The 14,036-nt window shown below is 46.2% G+C and overlaps 1 protein-coding gene across 1 annotated transcript in view; it reads right to left on the bottom strand.

Annotated features, from left to right (window-relative positions):
• LOC122933886 overlaps positions 1 to 13,726 on the bottom strand; it is a gene marked incomplete at its 3' end in the record, with an annotated part of 272,752 nt that extends 259,026 nt beyond the window's left edge. Inside the window, exons 1-7 of the mRNA XM_044288988.1 lie at positions 13,683 to 13,726; positions 12,754 to 12,891; positions 12,547 to 12,670; positions 11,869 to 11,960; positions 11,711 to 11,789; positions 11,512 to 11,603; positions 11,354 to 11,432 (exon numbers count right to left, since the gene is read on the bottom strand). Coding sequence (XP_044144923.1) covers positions 11,354 to 11,432; positions 11,512 to 11,603; positions 11,711 to 11,789; positions 11,869 to 11,960; positions 12,547 to 12,670; positions 12,754 to 12,777 — 490 coding nt within the window. The remainder of the gene's footprint in view (positions 1 to 11,353; positions 11,433 to 11,511; positions 11,604 to 11,710; positions 11,790 to 11,868; positions 11,961 to 12,546; positions 12,671 to 12,753; positions 12,892 to 13,682) is intronic.
• Between the last annotated feature and the right edge of the window lie 310 nt (positions 13,727 to 14,036).

Raw genomic sequence — 14,036 nt, 5'->3', positions numbered from 1 at the left:
TATCAAATATCGATAAATCCACTTATGATACATACTGTAATAGTCTACAAGGGGAGTCCTTCCTTTTCTACTGTGTTTCTCTGAATTCTCCTGCAGTGTGGGAGGAGGTATGAAGACAGTAAGACGAAGCTTCAAGGGGACAATTTATCTTCACTGCTCTGACAGTAAACAAGGCTCTTCTTCTCTTCCTCATATCCACAATACTTTTCTTCCATGGATCTCTGTCACTGTTGACCTCAAGGAAAATATAATTTGGGTGTGAAGATCTGGCTTCTTCCACCAAAAAATAAACTCCCTTATTGGCAGTTAAGTGCAGGTGACTAACCTGATGGGTAAAAATAATCTTTTGCTCTTACAAGATTTCCCACATTCCAAACAAGAGTTTGGTTTCTTCTCTGTGTGAATTCTCTGATGAGTTAAATTTTTTTCTTATAAAACATTTTTTCACATAAAGAAAATCAAAATGGCTTCCTTCCTGTGTGGATTTTCTCATGTGTAATTTTGTGTAAAATATTCCTCACATTCTGAACATATACACTGAACAAAAATATAAACGCAACACTTTCGGTTTTGCTCCCATTTTGCATGAGCTGAACTCAAAGATCTGAAACATTTTCTACATACACAAAAGACCCATTACTCTCAAATATTGTTCACAAATCTGTCTAAATCTGTGTTAGTGAGCTCTTCTCCTTTGCCAAGATAATCCATCCCACCTCACAGGTGTGGCATATCAAGGTGCTGATTAGACAGCATGAATATTGCACAGATGTGCCTTAGACTGCCCACAATAAAAGACCACTCTGAAATATGCCAAGTTTTGCCTTACTGGGGGGGAGGGGGTATAGCAGCCTGAGCTGGTGCTAGGCAGCTTGCTGCTATGTGCATGCGGTTGCACCAGGCAACCTGTCTTTGTAGGTATGCCTTTTATTTGTTTGGTGTGCACAAGGTTTATATGTGTGTGTGCACTATAATAGGTTCCCGTCACTTGCGGTTGTCTGCGGCAACGTGTTGTTTGTTGTACATGTGGTGGCAGTGTCTCGGCCTTCTGGCTGGTTCTCAGGACATGGTTGCCACGCATGTCGTTGCCGGCGGTAACAGCTGCAGTGTGATAGTTATGTATGCACTTCCCCCTTTAGTGGCTTGTTTCCCTTGCCGGGTGTAGGAAGGGTTAACTCTCTTCTTTGTGTGTGAACACTGGGTGTGTCTGTGTGTGGGTGTGGCCACTTTCGGCTATAAAGCTTCTGCTGAGACCTGAAGTCTGAGGGACACTCCAGGCATGTTGCTGGAGTCATCCTCCTGGTCTTTTATCATCTGCCAGTGAGGGCCACCCTTGTGGTCATAAATGTTTTATGTGATGTTTAGTTGATGTTGCTTTCCTTTCTATGTTTTATGCAGCTATGGATCTGGGTTCCTGTGTGTATATGTGTGTGTGCTGTGTCCATTTATGTTTGGTGTGGACATCAGCTTGTATGCACGGGATCCAGTCAGCAAGGCTGTGGCAGGTAGGTTTGGAACTAGTGTAGTTCACCTGCCATATCCATATGTCTGTTTGCGTTCCTCTTTTCCTTGCAGCTTGGCCAGTGAGACTCCTGTTCCTCCGTGCCTAGGAGGAACAGGTCGTCTTACCCTGCTCCTTGTTCCAGGGCAATCCTGAGGGATAGCAGGGACTATAGGTTCCGGTGTATGAGCCCTCCCACCATCAGGGTTGGCTCATATGGTTAGGAGTCAGGGTCAGATTAGGGACGCGATAGGAGGTGACCTGCTCCCTAATTCTGTCGTCCTGGCCGAGCAGCCACAAACATCTTCTGGCATCGCACGGCTGAGGGTTTTCCCTATCCTCAGCCGTAACAATACCATAACCCCACAGTTACCATGGGCCACTCGATTGACAATGTTGACGTCAGCAAACCGCTCACCCACACGACGTCACACATGCTGTCTGCCATCTGCCCCGAACTGTGAAAACTGTGACTCATACGTGAACAGAACGCCTCTCCAACGCCATTGAATGTGAGCATTTGCCCACTCAAGTCGGTTACGACAACGAGCTGCAGTCAGGTCCAGACCCCGATGGAGACGACGAGCATGCAGATGAGCTTCCCTGAGACGGTTTCTGACAGTTTGTGCAGAAATTCTTTGGTTATGCAAACCGATTGTTGCTGCAGCTATCCGGGTGGCTGGTCTCAGACAATCGTGGAGGTGAACATGCTGGATGTGGAGGTCCTGGGCTTGTGTGGTTACATATGGTATGCGGTTGTGAGGCCAGTTGGATGTACTGCCAAATTCTCTGAAACATCTTTGGAGACAGATTATGGTAGAGAAATAAACATTCATTGCACAGGCAACAGCTCTGGTAGATATTCCTGCAGTCAGCATGCCAATTGCACGCTCCCTCAAACGTTGCGACATCTGTGGCATTGTGCTGTGTGATCAAACTGCACATTTTAGAGTGGACTTTTATTGTGGGCAGTCTAAGGCACACCTGTGCATAATTCATGCTGTCTAATCAGCACCCTGATATGCCACACCTGTGAGGTGGGATGGATTATCTAGGCAAAGGAGTAATGCTCACTAACACAGTTAGGAGAGTAATGGGTCTTTTGCATATGTAGAAAATGTTTGAGTTCAGTTCATGCAAAATGGGAGCAAAACCGAAAGTGTTGCATCTATATTCTTGTTCAGTGTAAATGGCTTCTCCCCTGTGTGAATTCTCTGAGGAACCTTGAGGGTGTCTTTAGTAATTAAACTTTTACAACATTAAGTACATTAAAAATGGTTTCTCATTTGTGTAAAACATTTCTCATTTTCAGAACATGAATAAGGGTTCTCTCATGTTTAACAAGATGTGATTTAGCTCTAAAAGATTTCCCACATTCTGAACATGAATATGGCCACTCTCCTGTGTGAATTCTCTGATGTATAACAAGATGTGTTCTTCTGACAAAACATTTCCCACATTCTGAACATGAATATGGCTTCTCTCCTGTGTGATGACGATGATGTTTACTATAGTCTGACTTATTTCTATAGCATTTCCCACAATCTGAACATGAATATGGCTTCTCTCCTGTGTGAATTTTGTGATGGATCTGGAGGCTCTTTTTTGTAATAAAACATTTCCCACATTCTGAACATGAATACAGCTTTTCTCCTGTGTGAATTCTTATGTGTGTAGATAGACTTGAGCCGTTTGTAAACTGTTTTCCACATTCCCCACACTGAAACCTTTTACCCCCTTCCTGCCCAATACATGTGGTAACAATCTGTGATTGGTCCAGAGAATACACCTCGTGATTAGGAGGATTATATGATAGATCTAGACTTGTGGTAGCAATCTGTGATTGGTTATGAGAAGTTCCCTCATGATTAGGAGGTCTATATGATAGATCTGTACTGTGAAGTCCTGAATGTATATTATGGGTGATGAGGTTTTCTCCTGAAGAGTGCTGCATCATATCTTCATCTTCTCCTTTATATTCTAGCAATAGCATGAAGGTTTCCGCAGAGCTCTTCCCTGTTAGGATTAAAAAGGATTTTGTGATTTTTCTTTTTTAGGCCTCATGCACACAACAGTATTTTTTTGCGGTCCGCAAAAAGGGGTTCCGTTGTTTCGTGATCTGTGTCCGTTTTCGTTTCCGTGTGTCTTCCTTTATTTTTGGAGGAAGTCAAGTTTGCCATGCAAATGATAGGGAAAAAAACGGACACGGATGACAATCTTGTGTGCCTCCGTCTTTTTTCACGGACCCATTGACTTGAATGGGTCCGCGAACCGTTGTCCGTGAAAAAAATAGGACAGGTGTTATTTTTTTCACGGACTGGAAACACGGATCACGGACGCGGATGACAAACGGTGCATTAGCTGAGTTTTCCACGGACCCATTGAAAGTTAATGGGTCTGGAGAAAATCACGGAAAACGGAACAATGGACACGGGACACAACAACGGTCGTGTGCATGAGGCCTTAAGCTGCTAAGTAGACACATTTTTTTAATCTTCCTATTAGGCTGGAAACACACAGGCAGTTTTTTTATCCAAATCTAGAAGTGGACCCAGCAGGAAGGATACCGTATGTTTTTTCTTTATATGTCCTATTCCTACAGCATACACTCCTTGCTGTGTACAAAGACTTGCCTGTGTGACTGCAGTCTTATAAATCTCTGTAGAACACTTTATAATGGATGATGTAGTCCGGGACTCTGCTCTACACTCAGTGATTACTACCATTACATATACCCAGACCTGAGAACATTCAGAAATCTGAGAATAACAACCTTCTCTGAGAATCAGGCCTGTCCTCTGCAATGTACGGGTACCAGCTGAATGCACGCTGTTTATGGGCTGCAATATGGGCACGATGGCCATACGGCCGTGTGCATACGCCCTAAAGTAGCAGCCTAGAGAAGTCTATAGGGAGGGAAAGTAAAGGAGGTTGCAACAGAGAAAGAATCAGAGATAACACAAAGTATGTTGCTGGTTCTCATAAATGGTTTATTTCCTCACCCTAAAGGCTCAAAAAAACGGATCTACAAAAAATACGGATGACGTCCGTGTGCATTCCGTATTTTGCAGAACATAACAGTTAGCCCCTAATAGAACAGTCCTATCCTTGTCTGTAATGCGGACAATACCAGGACATGTTCTATTTTTTTGTGGAATGGACATATGGAAACAGAATGCACACGAAGTAACTTCTGTTTTTTTTGCAGATCCATTGAAATAAATGGATCTGCATGCGGTCCGCAAAAAAAAAAAAAATGGAACGGACACGGAAACAAAATATGTTTGTGTGCATGAGTACTAAGGCTGGATCTATAACTGCTGGATCAGTTTTGCTGCATCTCCTTTTCTCTCTCTGCCTAAAAAAAGGACACCAGCACTGAAAAGGTTAAAGGGGTTGTATTAAGTTTTGAAGTTATCCCCTGTCCACAGAATACAGGATAACTAACTGATCAGTGGGGGTCTGACTGTTGAGAATGCACGCATGTTCGACCTGATGGTCCTTTAGATTGGGAGAATGGAGCCTCTAGTGATCAGTCTAAGTGTTAGAGCACGCTCTGCTGGTAGACCTCCCTACATAGGGGGCCTCTTCCCCAACTGCTGTCCCAACATGGCAGAAAATGGCCGCGAATGCTGCTCAGCCAATCACATATCATTTTTGTGCCAGTTTAGTCCCTTTTACATAAGCTAAAGTTTGGGACAATTATCAGGTACAAGTGTTTGTACCAACCCTCATGGCCAATAATTGGCCTTTCTAAAGGTACCACTGATCACCCACTTGTCAGCAGGGATATGCTACCGACAATATGCAAAGTGAATGGGCGCAAACGATCGTATTAACGGTCATTCATCCATCGTTTACTTTGCAACAAGCCGTGTGAAAGTCCCTTTAAACAAGCGTTGATTGACTTGTACAGTATATTATTGACTAGACCTTGCATCAGCCCATCTTAGAGGACCCCAAGAGATGTTTATACCGTAAGAACTTGCTTATCGTTGGATGACTTTCATGTCGCAGTGATACTCTCATCCGTTCAGCTCTCTGATCTGCACCTAATAAAAAGCAGGCAGAGCCAGATTGCGATACTGTGCCCTGTCATACAGCATTGGTCGCAGGGAAGACCCTAATGGCCACCTCAATGCAATATTTCCTTCCACATCAGTCTCAGGGCCAGCACAAAATTTCCCTCCACATCGGTTATTGCTGTATCGGGGAGCCGGCAAATATACCGGTGTTATAAATCCCCAATCCTCTGGCCTGTAATAAACTCTCTGTGTATATATGTGTGTCTATACTTGTGTGTATATATATATATATACACATACACACACCTGAGGGTGTGTGTATTCGTGTAGAGTTTATATTATTATTATAGCAATATTTATCTATACACACACCATGCGTTGCTGATCACATTAGTCTTGTGTGTAAAATATAAGAAACTATGTAATACATCTTATCAGGGAAAACATCTTGTTCTCCTGTTATCTGCTTTTTTCTTCCTGATTTATGAGCGTGAGAGAGGAGGCAGATTCTGCCGTCTTCATGTTTACTTTATGGGCAGACATCCTTACAGGTTATAGTAAGTGTTATATCTCACCCAAGTGCTTTATTCACATCACTACTGATCAGAGAGCTGAATCTCTCATCTATATGTCTAACCTATGGACAGGATTTCAGCTAGTCTCCGCCCAGCAGCTCAAAGATAACATGAGATGTAACATGTAAGGGAGAAAAAAATATATGATGATCACACATAGTGCCATCACTCATGAATACACATATGGCAGCTTATTATGAAATAAAAAGTGTATGCTTTGAAAAAAAATTAGATTTATCATCTAATTTAGGGGGGGGGTGTCTCTATACGTGGAAGAATATGAGTATTTTCTAAGAAAAATGAATAAAGTGTAGAGTCTGTGCATTTAAAGTCCATTTTTATGACTATGAATGCATCCTCTGTGGGGGGGGGGGGGGGGGGGGTCTTGTGTAGAGACCTAATCAGTGTTTTCCCGATCAAGACTCTTGCTGCTTTCGCTCAAGGGCTTCCCAGCTGATGTGTTGCTGTCAGATGATGTTAACTCAATCTGTGATGTAAGTCCCTCCATTCTGGATGTAGTCAGGACTCTAGATGAAGTGTTGATGTTCGTTATCATTTGTATATAGATAAGTAGAAAATAAAGATTTTACATCACCATATGTACATACTACTTATTAGATTTAATAAGATTATATTTTAAACCTTCCTTTGACGTGCAGGTTAAGTTTCAGTCACTTTAAAGATTATCCGAGCCTGAAGTCTTTCAGAAAAACACAGGTCCTTTTTAAGTCTTATATATGAGAAGAGGATGAGAAGAGCTTGGAGAAGATTTCTCCTGCACTGTACATAACACAGGGGTCACTGCCCGGAGTGCTACTTTACTGGAGCTCTAAGATGGAGCCTCACCTGAAGAAACCTCCCAATTAGAGTTGAGCGAACAAGAACTGTAAAGTTCGGGTTCGTACCGAACTTTAGGTTTTTCGGCACCTGGACCCGAACATTTACGTAAAAGTTTGGGTTCGGTGCTTTCTTGGCGCTATTTGAAAGGCTACAGAGCAGCCAATCAACAAGCGTCATACTACTTGCCTCAAAAAGGCATCACAGCCATGCCTACTATTGGCATGGCAGTGATTGGCCAACTGCAGCATGTGACCCAGGCTCTATTTAAGCTGGAGTCACATAGCACCGCACGTCACTCTGCTCGGATTAGTGTAGGGAGAGATCAGGGAGCGATCCTATGAAGAACTGCTTCTTTACTCAGTGATCTACAGCAAATGTGTTTTGTGGGTGCAGTGCACAATTTTTTTAAGCCTGCCCTGAGCCAACTACTACTGAAAACGAACTTTTTTTCCTTCAGTTAGTCAATATCAATACATAATCGGCAGCCATTTTATGCAACGATAGTGCACCAGCATAGGCTATCTGGGACGCGGTCATGGTCGCGGTGTTGGTGGAGCCTCTGGTGCAGGGAGAGGACATGGCCGTTCTGCCACAGCTACACGTCCTACTGAACCTACTACCTCAGGTCCCAGTAGCCACCAGAATTTACAGCGATATTTGGTGGGGCCTAATGCCGTTCTAAGGATAATAAGGCCTGAGCAAGTACAGGCGCTAGTCAATTGGGTGGCCGACAGTGGATCCAGCACGTTCACATTATCTCCCACCCAGTCTTCTGCAGAAAGCGCACAGATGGCGCCTGAAAACCAAGCCCATCAGTCTGTCACATCACCCCCATGCATACCAGGGAAACTGTCTCAGCCTCAAGTTATGCAGCAGTCTCTTATGCTGTTTGAAGACTCCGCTGGCAGGGTTTCCCAAGGGCATCCACCTAGCCCTTCCCCAGCGGTGGAAGACATAGAATGCACTGACGCACAACCACTTATGTTTCCTGATGAGGACATGGGAATACCACCTCAGCACGTCTCTGATGATGACGAAACACAGGTGCCAACTGCTGCGTCTTTCTGCAGTGTGCAGACCGAACAGGAGGTCAGAGATCAAGACTGGGTGGAAGACGATGCAGGGGACGATGAGGTCCTAGACCCCACATGGAATGAAGGTCGTGCCACTGACTTTCACAGTTCGGAGGAAGAGGCAGTGGTGAGACCGAGCCAACAGCGTAGCAAAAGAGGGAGCAGTGGGCAAAAGCAGAGCAGCCGTCGCCAAAACAGTTCGCCTGCTACTGACCGCCGCCATCTGGGACCGAGCACCCCAAAGGCAGCTTCAAGGAGTTCCCTGGCATGGCACTTCTTCAAACAATGTGCTGACGACAAGACCCGAGTGGTTTGCACGCTGAGCCATCAGAGCCTGAAGCGAGGCATTAACGTTCTGAACCTTAGCACAACCTGCATGACGAGGCATCTTCATGCGAGACACGGGCTGCAGTGGAGTAAGCACCTTCAAAACCAAGAAAGGGCTCAGGCTCCCCCTGCTACCTCTTCTGCTGCTGCCGCCTCGGCCTCTTCTGCTGCCGCCTCCGCCTCTGGAGGAACGTTGGCACCTGCCGCCCAGCAAACAGAGGATGTGCCACCAACACCACCACCTCCGTCACCAAGCATCTCCACCATGTCACACGCCAGCGTTCAGCTCTCCATCTCACAAACCTTTGATAGAAAGCGTAAATTCCCACCTAGCCACCCTCGATCCCTGGCCCTGAATGCCAGCATTTCTAAACTACTGGCCTATGAAATGCTGTCATTTAGGCTGGTGGACACAGACAGCTTCAAACAGCTCATGTAGCTTGCTGTCCCACAGTATGTTGTTCCCAGCCGCCACTACTTCTCCAAGAGAGCCGTGCCTTCCCTGCACAACCAAGTATCCGATAAAATAAACGCCATCTGTGGCAAGGTCCACCTAACCACAGATATGTGGACCAGTAAGCACGGCCAGGGTAAATGTAGTGGCGGCTGGGCCCCAGGCGGAGAGCTGTTTGGCGCACGTCCTTCCGCCGCCAAGGATCGCTGGGCATCATTCTTTGCCTCCTGTTGCCTCCTCCTCCTACTCAGCTTCCTCCTCCTCTTCTTCCACCTGCTCATCCAGTCAGCCACACACCTTCACCACCAACTTCAGCACAGCCCGGGGTAAACGTCAGCAGGCCATTCTGAAACTCATATGTTTGGGGGACAGGCCCCACACCGCACAGAAGTTGTGGCGGGGTATAAAACAACAGACCGACGAGTGGTTGCTGCCGGTGAGCCTCAAGCCCGGCCTGGTGGTGTACGATAATGGGCGAAATCTCGTTGCAGCTCTGGGACTAGCCGGTTTGACGCACATCCCTTGCTTGGCGCATGTGCTGAATTTGGTGGTGCAGAAGTCCATTCACAACTACCCCGACATGTCAGAGCTGCTGCATAAAGTGCGGGCCGTCTGTTCGCGCTTCCGGCGTTCACATCCTGCCGCTGCTCGCCTGTCTGCGAACTTCGGCCTTCCCGCTCACCGCCTAATATGCGACGTGCCCACCAGGTGGAACTCCACCTTGCACATGCTGGACAGACTGTGCGAGCAGCAGCAGGCCATAGTGGAGTTTCAGCTGCAGCACGCACGGGTCAGTCGCACTACAGAACAGCACCACTTCACCACCAATGACTGGGCCTCCATGTGAGACCTGTGTGCACTGGGATCCCCCCCAAAATATCCTTTTTGGATACCTGGGTGATAAAAGGTACTGACGGCAGGTGCATAACAGACCTCCACACCAAGGAAACTGACCGCAATAGCCTACTTAGCTATGACAGCAACCATCCACCAGCAGTGAAAAAATCCTTACCCTATTCCCAATTCAAAAGAGTTAACAGGATAGTCAGTGACCCCACAACCCATGAAACACGATTGGAAGAGATGGCTGACAAATTCAAACGAAGGGGATGCCCCAGCTCAGTGCTCACCTCTCTCCCTCCCGGCCGCACTATGTTGTGATTGTCAGTAATTAGCACATTTGTCATAATACACCATGAACCATGGATGTGTATATAAGATACACTGTTCTCTATGCAGTGCAATTGTAACTTACCCTTTAGGACGTCAACTCTGCGAAGACTAAACAAGAGGCGTCTATTTACACTGTAGTTCATATGTCTCCCCGGCAACGTGATGTCATCATCACATGACCATGGGCGGGGCTATTTAAGTTTGTTTGTTTGTGCTTTCACGTATACTGCTGCTCACTTTCTGTCACATGAGTGACCAATAAATCCTTTTGAGCAAAAAAAATTGGAGTGCCGGTTTTTCTTCGTTGTGCAGACGCAGCCGTCTGTCCACAGCCAACGTGGACAAGCTCACGTTCATTAAAATGAACCAGGCCTGGATCCCCCAAGTACCTTGTGCAGAATAGACAGCATTAACAGCCTCAACCATCCATCCTTGTACTCAAGTGCACTTATTCCTTTATTTTTTTTTATATGTCCCAATATTTTGGGGGATACCCCTATGTAAAAATGCAAAATAGCACACATCTGTGTTGGCTACCTATTCCTCCTTCGCCGCCGCTTCCACCTACACGGCCACATCCACCCATTCACCGCCTCCTCAACCTCTTCCTCCTACATCATTCCAAATATTATTTTTTTTAAAGATCTTTTATGTTTTTTTTATTCATTTCCCTATCCACATTTGTTTGCAGAGCATTTGCCATGCTCTTAAGCACATTTTGATGCCTTTTGCAGCCCTCTAGCTCTTTCCAGGGCTATTTTAGAGCCATTTTAGTGGCCAAAAATTCGGGTCCCCATTGACTTCAATGGGGTTCGGTGTCAAGTTCAGGTCCCGAACCCGAACTTTTTTTTCAAGTTCGGCCGAACCTGCCGAACCCGAACATCCAGGTGTCCGCTCAACTCTACTCCCAATTCCCTTCCTCCATTCATGATTCCATACCTGTGGTCACATGGACTGGAATGTCCTCCTCCACCTCACTCTTACACGGGGGATCGCCCATCATCCGCTCTTCTTCATCCTCCACTTTAATATCAGTCACATCTTCCCCCTGATTTGTCATCTGTAACAATTCAGGACAATACAGCAGACAGGTGGGAAATCTAACAGATCCACAGAAGAGACCCCCACAATCTATGACCCCTCTATGACTGCAGGACCCCCCTATATAGAGGTGTATAGGGCTCAGCTCCATCTACCTGATGGTTCTCTGGGAGCTTCTCCTCTGGACAGTCCTGGGAATACAGAGGACGGGGACATCTCTCGGGGGGATTTCTTTCTATGAGTCCATCTGTAAGAATCACATAGTGAAAGGATAGATTGATTACATGTGATGATCAGATGATGGGAGTAGCATCCAGGTGACCCTCAATGCAGACAATTCTTACACTGATGATCGCCCCATAAATCCATCTCCTCTTCTTCTTCAACTTTAACCTCAACCTTAATATCAATCAGATTTTCATCCTAAACAAGAAAAATGTAAATTGATCTTTGGTCCAATCACTTTCTGGTCAGATTCTGGGGAGACATCAGCTCCATCTACCTGATGGTTCTCTGGGAGCTTCTCCTCTGGACAGTCCTGGGAATACAGAGGACGGGGACATCTCTCGGGGGGGTTTCTTTCTCTGAGTGCATCTGTAGAAAACACACAGGGACAGGAGAGATTATTACATGTGATGATGAGATGATGGGAGTAGTATCTATGTGACCCTCAAAATAGACATGATGTCTCCTCTCCTTACACTGATGATCGTCCCATAAATCCGTCTCCTTTTCTGCTGTATCTTTAACCTCAACCTTAATATCAATCAGATTTTCATCCTAAACAAGAAAAATGTAAATTGATCTTTGGTTCCATCACTTTCTGGTCAGATTCTGGTGACACATCAGCTCCATCTACCTGATGGTTCTCTGGGAGCTTCTCCTCCGGACAGTCCTGGGAATACAGAGGACGGGGACATCTCTCAGGGGGATTTCTAGTCCTGGATCCATCTGTGGAGACACAAGCACACAGTGACTGAATACAGCCGCAATACCCTGCACTGTTACTGCATTATCTCCACAGCAATACATTTTGGATAAAGGTCTCCAGATTTGACCAAAATGTCAGTAGTATTATATTTGATTTCCTAACAAAAAAAATAAGAAACAGAGCAAATATATCAACCAGTGATTGCTGGATCTTCTTATTTGATGTAATACAGAGTAGGATCCTATAAGTGCACCACCAGCTACTGGAGTGTCATTTAATGATGTAATACAATATAGTCACACAGGGGCAGACGTCACCCATAAGCCCCATGTATACGGCACGGCACAGGTTTTCCTGCAGGATCCTCTGTATAGAATAGTGTCATCTACTGTACCGGCCGATGGAGGCCAAGAGGACACTATATCTGTCAGGAGGATGGAGCCTATGGAGAAGTGTGATGTATATGGGAAATGTAGGCTCTAACGTGATGTGACCGGAGAATAACATGTGGAGCTCCTACATTACATGTCATTACACACGTGTACACACTGCACATGACCGGACTGAGGCTCTAACACGGCCTCTTCTCACCTCGTCTCTTCTTACCTGGTGATGTCAGAGTCCGGGGAGCCTCCATCATGGCCTCCTTGTACAGATCCTGGTGTCCTTCTACATACTCCCACTCCTCCATGGAGAGATAGACCGCCACATCCTGACACCTTACAGGAACCTGACAACACAATGACACCGTCATCACCCAGACCCCTCCAGTGCTGTTACTGGAGAATTTCCCAGCATTCCCAGCAGTGTCACCTCTCCAGTCAGCAGCTCCATCATCTTGTGGGTGAGTTCTAGGATCTTCTGCTCATGTATCAGGGGAAAACCCTCTGTGATGGGGGTTCTGCTCCATTTGGGAGTCACCCCTGTGGTCTTCTTCACTATGGTGTAATCCTGTGGATGGAGAGAGACACTTAGAGAAAGAAATTCCTTCCTGACTATTTGTCACTGGTCAGCTGATACATCACTGACCATATTGGTGGCTGATCTTCAGGTTCCCCGTCACTTGGAAGGTCTGGAGGCCGTTCTCCAGGACCCTGGACTCTTCCTATCACTTATTATGATGGATTCTCCTTCTTAATGTCTGACTTGTTTCACAATTTTTACAGATCAGCAAGTGTGGATCCACTGTGCCAACTCACTGGTTGGCTTTGGGCTAACCCTGAGGGTGTTATTCAGAATTTTCACTGGTAATCACCCTTAAACCTCTGTACAGGGATCAGAACTTTGCTGCAGGGAAGCAACCAGAAAGCTACCTCCTGGGATAGTCCGGGTCTAGTTAGCAACTGACCCACTGGTGTCAGGGACTCTGGTACAAACACCGGCGGAGGCTCATGTTTAACTTAAACATGAACAGAACTGAAACTGGAAGTCTATGAAAACACAGGCAGCGAGAGTACAGGGCCGAAACACAAGCAAAACGCAGGAGAATCACAGAAGCAAAATGCTTCAACACCTTTGTAGGTCACCAGAAACCTTAAAGCTCAGGCACCCACTACGCTAAATAACCAGGGCCCCCTAGCCACTGGTCCTGAGGACATAGGCTGAAGTACTAGACAGAAGCTTGGAGGTAGCAGCATGGTGAGTAGCATGATGTCCATGCCCACAGAGGAGGGCAGGAGCTGCTACAGGCATGTGTCCTAAAAATAATACAAGAAAGAGGAGAGAAATCTAGAAAAGTTTACCTCTCCGCTCAGCAGGGAGATGATCTCCAAGGTGAAGTCTAATATTCTTCTGCTGATCTCCTTCCTGTCCATCCTTGGTGGTCATTCAGGAGAAGAGGAGAGACCTGGAGGAGCTGGAGGCTTCTAGTGCTGCAGGCGCCTTTATGAGGAGAGGAGAGGCTGGAAATCCTCCAGGGACAAGAGCATTAGTGAGATCCAGAACCGCACTTACTGCTCCTGGAGAGACCCCGCTTCTCAGAGCCCCCAGCACCGGGGATAAAGGGGGACTCTGGAGAAATGGCTGATACCAGAGAGAAGAAGAGGCTCCAGACACCACAGCAGTGACTACCGACCAGGACCTGCTCTGTATCTGCT

This window comes from Bufo gargarizans, chromosome 4, assembly GCF_014858855.1.
Source record: "Bufo gargarizans isolate SCDJY-AF-19 chromosome 4, ASM1485885v1, whole genome shotgun sequence".
Lineage (NCBI taxonomy): Eukaryota > Metazoa > Chordata > Amphibia > Anura > Bufonidae > Bufo > Bufo gargarizans.
Note: the sequence above shows the minus strand (reverse complement) of the source record. Positions and strands in the feature narration are given on the sequence as shown.